The sequence below is a fragment of the Panthera tigris genome, chromosome B1 (genome assembly GCF_018350195.1).
Source record: "Panthera tigris isolate Pti1 chromosome B1, P.tigris_Pti1_mat1.1, whole genome shotgun sequence".
NCBI lineage: Eukaryota > Metazoa > Chordata > Mammalia > Carnivora > Felidae > Panthera > Panthera tigris.
The window spans coordinates 202,233,706-202,245,879 of record NC_056663.1 but is presented as its reverse complement, the minus strand read 5'-3'; the positions used below and the strand labels follow the sequence as shown (position 1 = coordinate 202,245,879).

The 12,174-nt window shown below is 42.3% G+C and overlaps 1 protein-coding gene across 4 annotated transcripts in view; it reads left to right on the top strand.

Annotated features, from left to right (window-relative positions):
- ADD1 (adducin 1) overlaps positions 1–12,174 on the top strand; it is an 87,115-nt gene that overhangs the window by 37,487 nt on the left and 37,454 nt on the right. For 2 of the 4 annotated variants that reach the window (XM_042985079.1, XM_042985081.1), the window contains 2 exons: positions 3,720–3,934; positions 8,745–8,907. In XM_042985079.1, coding sequence (XP_042841013.1) covers positions 3,740–3,934; positions 8,745–8,907 — 358 coding nt within the window. In that variant the 5' untranslated portion in view covers positions 3,720–3,739. Of the gene's footprint in view, positions 1–1,141; positions 1,226–3,219; positions 3,366–3,719; positions 3,935–8,744; positions 8,908–12,174 lie in introns of those variants that run through there. The other 2 variants (XM_042985080.1, XM_042985082.1) reach the window with 2 other exon arrangements.

Sequence of the window (12,174 nt, the reverse complement as noted above, 5' to 3'; positions counted from 1 at the left end):
CCATTCTTGCCTTTTATCAATTTATTCAGCTTTAGTACAGCTCATGTGCTACTGTGTCATCTTGTCTGTGTAATCATAATTACAGTACTGATAATACTATAGAATAGAATAGAAAAATTATTTATAGTTTTTCACTTATATGGTATAATCTCTTATGTATGCTATGCCAAAGAATCTATAGTTTCGTAATACTGTATTGAGCAGATTTTAATATTTATGTTATGACCATTCATGTACTGTTAGACATTAACAACTAGTGAGCTTGTTACTACCTTTTAAATTATTTAAAAATACTCTAATGTTGCCAGAAATTTTTTTGCATCTGTATTTCCCCATTTCTTTTTTAAAAATTTGGATTAAGTAATAACTTAGTTTTAGAGATCTTCCTAGAAAAATTTGCTGTCTTAACATGCTCCTAAAAACTAAGCTCATGAAACTTGAGTGCACAATTGACAAAAACTAAATATAGCTTTGTGCTTTAAAAATGGAATTATGTTTATTCTTGATTATTAGGCTCAGAATATGTATACTTCGGTTTTGATTTAAATTTATAGACTTCCTTATTGAAGGAAAGGAACACATGCATATCTAGTCTGCACTCTGCGTCTTATCCCATTCACATGGCAGTTTGTAATAAAAAGAGAGCAATCTCTGCCTTATCTTTAACAAGTGTTTCAGAGATTCTGTGAGTCAGCTCTGGGAACCAAGAACCAGCGATGGTTGCCTCTAAAATGTTGCCTGTGTCCTTATTAATTGGTGAAAATGTCTTCCAATTGGGACTCAGTAATAGAGAAGTAACAATACTGCATATTCTTCTTCTTCCTCTCTCTTTTATCCTTGATATAGAACCTTTGTTTCATTGGCTCAGAATGTTCAGCTTCATTTACATCTAATGAAGAAACATTAGACAACCATTATTTTATTCTTTGCATCATTATTTTAGAACAAACTAGGTTAAAGTAAACAGATTAAACTAAAATTTTATGGGATATGTAGAGAGGAGTAAGTTTTAAAGACTACATTCAGGTCCTGGGTTTATTTATTCTGTGTTGACTTTTAGTCCCTGATTGTTTTTATACCTTGTCTTTGAGTCCTTGAAATGTGTCACTTTAAGCATATATTATTTCTGTCCTATCTTTAGGTTTCAGAAGAACAATATTTAAATTGATCTCTATTAAAAAAAAAAAAAAGGTTTTCTCCAACTGATTCTTTGGCTGTTGATACCGTAAGATATTTTTTTATATAAACTTTTCTTTAAAGCCTTGCTATTCAGGGGCACCTGGGTGGCTCAGTCGGTTAAGCGTCTGACTCCGGCTCAGGTCGTGATCTCATAATTCGTGGGTTTGAGCCCCATGTTGGGCTCGGTGCTGACAGCTCAGAGCCTGGAGCCTGCTTCAAATTCTGTGTCTCCCTCTCTCTCTCTCTCTGCCCCTACCCCGCTCACGCTCTGTCTCTCAAAAATAAATAAATGTTTAAAAAAAAAAAAAAAAGCCTTGCTATTCACATTGCAGTCCAAAGTCAGTGGCATTGGTCTGACTTACGAGACATGTAGCAATGTAGCATCTCAGGCCATTGATTTCATTCCTTCTCATCCCTTTGGGGACCTTCTCCCCCCCACTGCTGCCTCTGTCCCCTCCCACTGTCATCCTCATTATTTACAGTATGGCTTACAGGTTAAGAACAAAAGCTCTGCAGCAGATGACCTGCACTTTGAATCCCAGCCCTGCGCCTTCTCTGTTGAGTAGCTGAGTTCCCTCATCTGTGAAGTGAGGAAAACAGTGATGTGTCAACAAATAGGGAGGGGCGCCTGCCTGGCTAGGTCGGTGGAGCTTGCGACTCTTGATCTTGGGGCTGTAAGTTCAAGCCCCATGTTGGGCATAGAGATGACTTAAAAATAGAATCTTTAAAATAAAAAACAAACACAACCACAAAACCAAATAGGGAAGTTGAGAGGATCACGTACAAGTGAAAACCAGTGTCTGCAATACACCCTCTCCTTCCCCTGAGCACCATTATTTCAGTAACAAGCTGTCCTGGGACTTTGCAGCTTAAAATAATTATCTTATTATCCATAGCTCATGATTTTGTGGATCAAGAATTTAGGCCCTTTCAGCTGCTCAGTTCTTGTGCTCTTTGGGGTATCCACTGAGGTCACTTGATAATTCTCAAGTTTTTTTTATTGTTATTGTAATTATTACATTGTAAGAGTTCTTTATATATTCTGGATGCAAATCTCTTCCCAGATACATGATTTTCAAATATTTTCTCCCATTCTGTGGGCTCTCTTTTTACTTTCTTACGTGTCCTTTGAAGCACAAACATTTTTAAGTTTGTGGAAGTCCAGTCCATCTCTTTTTTTCTTTTTGTTGCTTGTCCTTTCAGTGCCATAAAACTTTGCCTAAATTTACTCTTGTGTTTTCTTCTAGGAATTTTATAGATTTTGCTGTTACATTTACGTCTGTGTTCCATCTGGGATGAATTTTGTGTGTAGTGTGTAAGGAAGGGGCACCAATTACGTTTCAGTTGCTAATTTAATCAACTTGGAAATCTCTACCTTGCTTATCCCGTGTGGCTTGAGGAGCTGTTGTCCACTCACCATTCAAATTCTGCCTGTGGCCCCTGAGTCTGTTTCTCACCCTGTCTCTGTTTCCTTTCCTTCTTGTTCTTAATTTATTCAAAAACTTTTGTTTATATACAGCTCTATGTTGGGAACTATTCTAGGTGCTGGTTCTGCCCCTTGTTCTCACGTTGTGTTCTGCTAGCCAGTGTCCCCTTCTCTCCGGCTTTAACTGCACTGTCCCGGTGCTGATGACTTCTGAATCAGTGCCTCCTCTCTCAGTTTGTGACTCCAGCTTCCCCAAGGTGAGGACAGTGTCTGATTAATTTTTGTGCCTAGCACAATGGCTAGACATAATAGGTGCTCAGTAAGTACTGCACATATGTAGTTGAAGCTGTCATTCAGTGTCTTATACGAACAATAGTAATTAAACTAATTGATTAGTAAAGGGTGTTGTCTAGAGATTTAGTAGTTAAAGAATATAATTTAGTATTTGAACATCATTTCAGATAAAAAGATTGGGATTAAAAAGTGTAAATAAGTAGCTATAATAATAGATTTTTAAATTTGAGTCATTTGGGCATCTTTTAGGTTAGTTACAAATTAGGGCACATTGACATTTTCAGGACCTGCCGTTCTTTGAACTGAAAAGGTGATGCTGATGAGGAGTATTTCCCATTTGGATGAATACAGATGTGTGAGCAGCTTCTTATTGATGTGTTTGGAAAATCCTTTGCAAAATCAGTACTGACATAATCTTGGAAAAATACCATAAATCAGATTTCTCCAGAAATGAACTCTGCTGTTGGTAGGTCCTGTCTGGGTGGGACAACATCGTGACTTAAACTGTCGTGTCACGGTTGAATATCGAGTTCTTTTTCACTTTGACAGAGGACTTAATAGCTTTGTGAGATTGTTCTGTTGTGTGTGAGGAACAATGGCAAGGACACACGCCCTTGGCCTTGGGTTCCTAGAAGGGGCGGGAGGTGGCTGATGCACCGTGTGCCTCAGGCCACAAAGAAGCCCCACACGCCGTGGCTCTGACTCCATTGGTCACAGCCCTGTCACGCTGGAGGCTGGGTTTGTCAGGCTGGCTGCTGGCTGTGAAATGCTAGCGGACGTTGACTCCAACACAACGCTGTCTTGTGTGTTGATTCTGTAGGAGCCGAGAAAGACTGTACGATGAACGGTGACACGCGGGCTGCGGTGGTGACCTCGCCACCCCCCACCACAGCGCCTCACAAGGAGAGGTACTTCGACAGGGTGGATGAGAACAACCCGGAGTACTTGCGAGAGAGGAACATGGCACCGGACCTTCGCCAGGACTTCAATATGATGGAGCAGAAAAAGAGGGTGTCTATGATCCTGCAGAGTCCCGTAAGAGAAGCCTTCTCTCTGAACCAGTGCCGCCCTCCTCCTCTACCTCCTCCTCCTCCTCCTCCTCCTCCTCCTCCTCCTCCTCCTCCTCTTCCTCTTCTGATGCGTCTGCTCTTAGCTGTGTTGTATGTGTCCGGGTCCATGTGTTTTCACACAGGAAATCAGTGCCTCGCGTGTACGTGCAAGGCTTTTGAAAGAATTTTGTCTAGTTCACGTTATCAGTCAAAATAAATGAGAACTCTTCAGTGTCCTCAAGGGGGGGAGGTGCTTTCCTTCTCTTTTTCACTCTCTTACTACTTCTCCAGAGAGTCTGTTTATTTCAGGACCCTTTAAAAAGGGCCCTTTCCTCCAGACCACCTAGCTTAGCGCCGGGCACTTACTGGGCCTTACCCTGCGCCTGATCATTGATTGGGTTTCCCTTCAGTTACGTCAGCACTGAGAGTGGGAAGCGCGCCCAACTGTGTCTTGTGCTTGCGTCTCCACGTAAAGTAGTTCTGTCTTATTGTTTCCTCATGTTGATGCTGCTGCCCTTGTATGTGCTTTATTCCTTTTTATCCTTCTCATCTTGTTTGATGCCCTTAATACTCTGAGGTATCATTTGGCAGGTAGTCATTGAATTTTTTTTAATGTTGATTGTCTCAGCAGCATATAGCTGTTCAAGGAACCTAAGGAGTTAGCGGTAAACAGGACAAATAAGGTCTCAGATTCTAAGAGATTCTATTTGTTTGGCCGTTATTACTGTTTGCTTATTGTTGAGGCATAACTTAGAGAAATGCACAGAAATCTCAAGTGTACAGCTTGGTGAAATTTGATGTGTGTCACACCCTGTGTGAGCACCCAGGTCAAGGAGAGGACTTCACACTCCCCTCGAAGGAGGTGAACAAGAAACAACAAAGAGAAGTGTGGTGCAGGAAGCAGTGGGGTGATTAGATTGAGTGGTGGTTAGAACAGGTCTCTCTGAGAAAGGGAGGTCTCACCTGAGTCTGAATGACTGGAAGGAGCCGGCCATGCAGGGGTTGCAGCAGGCGGGGGGGGGGGAGGGGCAGCCTTCCAGCTTGAGGGGCAGCTGACATGAAATTCCTAGGATAGCCAGGGGTGTGCTCTGTGGGCTTGGAGAGTCAGAAGGCACCAGTGTGGTCTAAGCACAGGAGGCAACAGGGAGGGGGCAGTGAAGTTGGATGGTGGGGAGGGGCAGGTCCTGGAAAGCTGTGTAAGCTCACATCAGGAGTTTGTTTTGTGTTCAGAGTACAGGAGAGAGTCATTGGAGGGCTGCAGACAGGAATGACACTATTTGGTTTTTAAAGAAGTTATTCTGGGTTTTGTATGGAATGAGTATTATAGGGGCGCCTTGGTGGCTCAGTCGGTTAAGCGATTTCAGCTCAGGTCATGATCTCACGGTTCGTGGATCAAGGCCCACATCAGGCTCCGTGCTGATAGCGTGGAGCCTGCTTGGAATTCATTCTCTCTCTCTCTCTCTCTCTCTCTCTCAGTAAATTATAAACTCACACACACACATATTTAAAAAAAAAGAAAAAGTAATTGTAGGGGTGCCTGGAAGGCTCAGTCAGTAGAGCTCACGACACTTAATCACAGGGCCATGAGTTCAAGAGCCACGTAGGGTGTGGAGCCTACATTAAAAAAAAAAAAAAAAAAGTATGGGGTAAGGGAGAAAGCTGTCTTCCAAGCAGGAGGTGGTAGTAAGTTTTGCGTTTTATTTTGAAGGTAGGATACATAGGACTTGCTGATGGCTGGTGAGGAAGAGGTGGTAAGAAAAAAGAAAGGAATCAGGAAAACATTTAGACTTTTGGCTTGAGCAGTTTCCCATGTAAAAGCCGCAAGAGACTAAGTACAAGTCCCCAGGGGTAGAGTGCAGAAAGGAGACTTCCAGCACATCATGCGCAGGCCCTGGGGACTGAGCAAGCCCCCATCCACAGGTTGTCTAGAGCACAGTAAGCATCGGCTGTTACCAACCTGAATGCAGTGTGGGACCCTGGAACAGAGGACAGAAGTCGAAAGCCTAGAATTGCTTTCTAGTAACGCACTGGTGCTGGTGTCTGGTTTTAGGAGCACGGAGAGTTGAGTCGGTGAGGGGAGTGGGAAAGGCCTTGCCATGGCCGTGGATGCTGGTAGTTGGACAGATGCCACAGGGAGCTTGAGCACACACTTGAGGCTGGTTCTCTCTTGTCAGGGAATAGTAAGTGGAGCCGCCTGCTGAGAATGCGCCCAGGGCATCGTGCAGGGGGTGTGAGGAGAGAGTGGGTGAGGGGATGGGCCGTCGCTGGGTTAATGTGAAGGGCGCGTCAGGTCAGGGTCAGGAATTCATAGACAACATAGCATGGTCTGGGTTTTTTTTTTTTTTCCCCCTCCCTCCAGCCTCTCTACTCATTTGAGCAGCATGAGTAGAAAGAGTGAAGGGTTGAACTTAACCAGGATTAGGGTTTTGTTGGGTGAAATGGTGGAGAGTTGAAGGTGTGAGCAAGGGACTGATTATAATGTTAAACCAAGGGTCTAAGTTGGGTGAGGGAGGTCAGGACTCAGGAAAGGTAAGGGATGGCAGAAAGGTGTTAGGGTCATGACAGCGTTGAAGAAAAGGGTGAGCTGGATGCTGGGGCGGGGGGGTGTTTGGAGAACCCATGCTTGGCTCTGACACTGAAGAGGGGCACAGTTCCTAGGAAAGAGCATGTCCAGGGCATGATCGTGGACAGGGGAGGCTGAGGTGAGTTGGATGACAGGGCCATTGGAGGAGAGGTGGTCAGGAAGCAGAGAAGTCAGGGTGTGGATGCGGCACCAAGGAAGCACACAAGGTCATTGGCCGGTGACTGCTGGCTGGAGCTAGATTCTGGGATCCAGACAGGTGGCTCCCGGCCCTCACTGGTCACCGCTAAGCTCAGCTCCTTCCTGCACGTGTAAGTCATCTGGGATGCTATTGACACAAAGGGCCTCTCGCCCTGCGGTCTTCTTTTTGTGTTGTATTTGCTAAGCTTTAAGTTCCTTGATGGCAAGAACCATTTTTTCTATGTGTATAATCTCAATACCTAGAACAGCACCTGATACTTCTGTGTGTTGTGCTGTGTACACGTGCTGAGTTGTGATGTCGTGCCTGTACATATGTGGTACCTGTATGTTGAATTGAGCTTCCTGCACATATGTCTGTGGATTTGGAAACTGGAAATAGATTGTTTGGTTTTTCAGATTGAGGGCCCGTGAGGGCAGGGAGCTTGTTTTATGCAATTTTTGCTTCCTCTGTGCCCAGCCAGCACACTCTGGGATGTTTGGTAGAGGCTGTCTGCGTCTGTCTGTATCTCATCATCTGTATCTGTGCGTATCTGTCTGTGTCTTACATTCTGCATTGATGACAGAGTTCTGTGGATTTGGTTCTGTTTCTTACTCAGAGCACCTGTCAGCTTTTCCCTCCTTCCTTGACTACCACAGAACACGATCTGTGACATTATTTCTCGTGATACAGTAAATAGGGGCTCCTCCAGCAGCTCTTGGTTTTTGACGTTCTTTTATACCATTACCTTAAATGTGGTATGTTTGTTTGTTGCTTGCTTCCTGCAAGTGATAGTTCTAGTTAGGCTGTCCCTTGGCAATATATCTTTTCAGCTTTACATTGAGGCAGTGGAAAACTAGAAGAAAGTTTAGTATATTTTAATATAAAATCATCCAGAAGCCCTCAGAGTATTTAAAATCAGGGGTGGATAATGATTCAGTGAGTTCACATTTTCACATTAAATGTTATTTATGAAGATATTTCCTTATAGGGTATATAAAAAATTATTGCGGTTTGGGAAAGCTATAAATCTGTATTGTTTCAGTAGTGACTTTATATGAAAGTCACTGTTCACCCAATTTAATCCTTTTGCCTAATTTAGGATTTTTTAAAAAAATTTAGGATTATTTGATAAAGGACAAATGTTTTAGGGTTCCTTTTTCAACTTTTTTTTTTTTTTTTTGGGACAGAGAGAGACAGAGCATGAACGGGGGAGGGGCAGAGAGAGAGGGAGACACAGAATCGGAAACAGGCTCCAGGCTCTGAGCCGTCAGCCCAGAGCCTGACTCGGGGCTCGAACTCAACGGACCGCGAGATCGTGACCTGGCTGGAGTCGGACGCTTAACCGACTGCGCCACCCAGGCGCCCCCTTTTTCAACTTTTAAAAAGTAATTTCAAAAAATCTATTTTGAAAACAAATCTGTTTTGAATACTGAGAAGCACAAAGTACAACATGAAAATTGCTAATAATTCCATCACTAAGATAATTGTAATGAACATTTTGATGTATTTAATGTAGTCTTTTTCTATGTTTAGATACATGTTTTCTCTTACAGAAAAAGGTTCCATTGCTTTCTAACCTTTTCACGATCAAAAGTATATCAGGAACAATTTTATGTCCTTTCCTTTTTCTCAGCCTCTTATGTTGAATGTGTGCAAGGAATTCCGTCGTGAGGTGGGCCAGTGTGTTCAGTCAGTTCTCCACTGTCTAAAATGTCAACATCACCCGTTTTCCCGTCTGTCATTCATGATAGCATGAACATTCCTATGAATAATTCTTTGGACATGTCTTGATTATTTCTTTAGAAAAGATTATCAGCAATAGAATGTTCAAAGATTTAAGCTTTAGTACTGTTTAAATTACTTTCTAGAAAGAATGTAGCAGTTTATGCTCCAAGTAGCAATATATGAGAATATCCACTTCCTTTTCCAGGACTGGATGAAAACAAACAAACGGGTCTATGTGATAGTTACCTGTGCCTTCCCAAGGAACAGAAAAGAAATAGTGTCTCACTGTTGTAATTTGCTTCTAATTAGGCTTTCTGCGAAGAGTTGGAATCAATGATACAGGAACAATTTAAGAAGGGGAAGAATCCCACAGGCCTGTTGGCATTACAGCAGATTGCAGATTTTATGACCACGAACGTACCAAATGTCTACCCTGCAGCTCCGCAAGGAGGGATGGCTGCCTTAAACATGAGTGAGTAGCTCCTGACTCTGCATATATGTTCTGTCGTTTTGTAGGTTAAATTTTCTGACAGTTTTGGGGCGCCTGCATGGCTCAGTCAGTTAAGCATCCGACTCTCGATCTCAGCTCAAGTCTTGATCTCAGGGTCGTGAGTTCAATTCCCACATTGGGCTCCACGCTGGGTAGGAAGCCTACTTAAAAAAAAAAAAAATTCCTGACAGATTCTTATGTGAAATAGATCAGTATACAGTGTAATACATAGAATTGAGATTTTTGAAAATTAATATTTTGGTTACAGTAAAAAAATAGTCTGTATGTCTGAAAATGTCTTGAGTGTAGAGGCCTCCTTTTTTATGAGCCATTAACTGTTATTTCTCAGGCAGATGACATTTTAGGTGGCTTCTCACACCTTTTGTGAACTAAAATTAATCAGAAACTGCTTGTGAAGTAGCACATCAATTTTGCCTGAACTTCATTCAGGCAAACATTTCTTATCCACCGTTCCTTATTGCTGCTTGTAAATGGGCGAGAAACAGAGAAATTCCGAAAGAAAGCCAGGGGGAGATTGTTGGATGGGTGAATGTGAGCAAAGAACGGGTAGCTGTGCAAAGGTGGAGGGGCTTTGCCATCGCTGTTGAATTTGTAAACGTTCACATGACGGGGTGAACCTAGGGCAGCTTGAGTACTGTGTACTGACCTACTGTGTACTTCTCTGGACCAGTGTCTGCCGGTTCTAATTGGGTAGTCAGGTTCTTTTTTTTTCAAATTTTTTTTCCCTAACGTTTATTAATTTTTGAGAGACAGAGACAGAGCGTGAGCAGGGGAGGTGCAGAGAGTGAGGGAGACACAGAATCTGAAGCAGTCTTCAGGCTCTGAGCTGTCAGACGGAGCCCGACTTGGAACTTGATGAGATCATGACCTGAGCTGAAGTCGCATGCTTAACCGACTGAGACACCCAGGTGCCCCTGGATAGTTAGCTTCTGATGGGCCAACGTAAGACAGTGGTTTCTGTTAGGTCACCTGGTGTTTGCAGTTTGCCTGTCAGTTCCATAGTATTCTTAGAAGTTGACTGACACCCGCCAGAGTGATGCATCCATTAATGTCCAGAGAGTGATGAAAATAACATTTAATTCACTAACTCAAACTTTTACCCTGAAGTCGAACGGTAGTCGGTTTTTCTTGTTTTCACATGGATTTTTAATGGAATCCTGTGCTGTCTGATACGGATTAGGTAATAAAAGGGTGGTGTAATGTATTTACTTACTTGCATATTGTCTTCTAGTCAGAGAAAAGGAAATTTTATTTCAATAATGCCACACCATGAAAAGAAAGGAAGAAAGCTAATTAGTTTCAATTATATCTAATGATATGTTTCTTAAAAACACAAATTTAAAAACAAATTATTACAGCCTTTGTTGTAAAATATATAGAAATAGCATAGAATAAATGATCTATAACTTATAAAGGATTTTAAGGTGAATACTTTTATAACTCCTACCCAGGTTAATAATAGAACGTTGTTGATCACTTGGCCTATTTCCTATCATCCTCTCAGAAGGAACCCACCATCTTTTAAGAATTATTTATTTATTTATGTTAATTTATTTATTTTGAGGCGGGGGAGGAGGGGCAGAGAGAGAGGGAGAGAGAATCCCAAGCAGGCTCTGCCCTGTCAGCGTGGAGCTTGACGAGGGGCTCAAACTCACAAACCACAAGATCATGACCTGAGCCAAAATCAAATGTTGGACACTCAACCGACTGAGCCACCCAGGCGCCCCTAAAAGATTTTACTTTTAAGTAATCTCTCTAGCCAACGTGGGGTTCGAACTCACAACCCTGAGATCAAGAATTGTACTGACTGAGTACAGCTGGTCACCCCAGGAACCTCCATTTTGGCTTGTAACCACTGCCTTGGTTTTTCTTCATGGTTTCGTCAATCAAATGGTCATCCCTAAATATTTTGGTTTGGTTTTTGTCTGTTAAAAAAAAATGTTTTTTAATGTTTATTTTTGAGAGAGAGAGGGAGACAGAGTGTGAGCAGGGGAGGGACAGAGAGAGACAGAGAGATACAGAATCTGAACCAGGCTCCAGGCTCCAAGCTGTCAGCACAGAGCCCAATGTGGGGGCTTGAACTCAAGAACTGTGAGATCATGACCTGAGCCGAAGTTGGACACTCAACCTACTGAGTCACTCAGTCGCCCCTTTTCTCCTTACATTTAAAGAAAATGGGTTTGTGGACCTGTAGACTTCTTGGCTGAATTTTGCTGATTCCATCTCCATGGTGCTGCTAACATGTTTTTTTGTCTTCTGTATTTACAGTAAGTTGGTAGTTGGATCTAGATGCTTGAGTGTGTTTGGATTCAGTTTTTTGGCAAAGCCTACTTTGTAGGTAGTACTGTGTTCTATCAGGAGTAGGCACGTAGTCTGGTTGTTTCTTTTTTGTGTTAACAGCCACTGATGCTCAATAAATAGATCTATTAATTTAATAAAGGTTCCAAGATGGTGATGTTTTAATTCTATCATTCCTTCCTTTATACTCATTAGTTAAAATATTTCTATAAAGAGAAACTTCCCTGGGAAATGGGGCATGGCTGGAAAGGGGCCACGCCCTTCCCCATCACTCATTTCATGTTCAAGGGGAGCCTCTTGCTGAACTACTTGTAAATGATCTGTTTCTGGGTCGGGGTTTCAGACGTAACAGCACTTTCCTGGCTGTGATCTACTGACCATCAGGCATGCACGCAAAAAAGGAGCTTCCCTTCAACAACTGTTTTTGGTTACCCAGTGTGGTCTAAAGCCCTTTTCAAAATAAGAAGTTAGTTTCCTATCATTCTTAAATGACCAATTATTTTTTAGTATTCTTTTGAATTCATAGATTTAAATATATTTAATGTGTTTCAAAATGTTACAGTTACCTGTTGTGATGCTAACATTGTCCCATCTTTGATCAGTGGACGTCCCTCCAGGTTGACTTCTGAGCCTAGTGCTTTGACAGTTTCCAGGCCATCCCCCATGAGGAAATGTTCCAGGTTTCCCTAGTACATTTCCTGCCCCAGGTCTGGAATCGGCCATATTGCTAAGAAATCTTTATTTCTTTTTGTGGGAAATGGAAATTAGGTACTAGGGATGCTCTTTGCTAATGGATTAGTTATTCTTTTCTAGGCCTTTTTAGTGGGCAGAACTAGGAAATATATATTATCTTGTGAATTATATGGCATATAGGAATTTTAAGTATATTGGAATTATACTCCTAATTCCAATCAAAATTCAGGGCTAAGG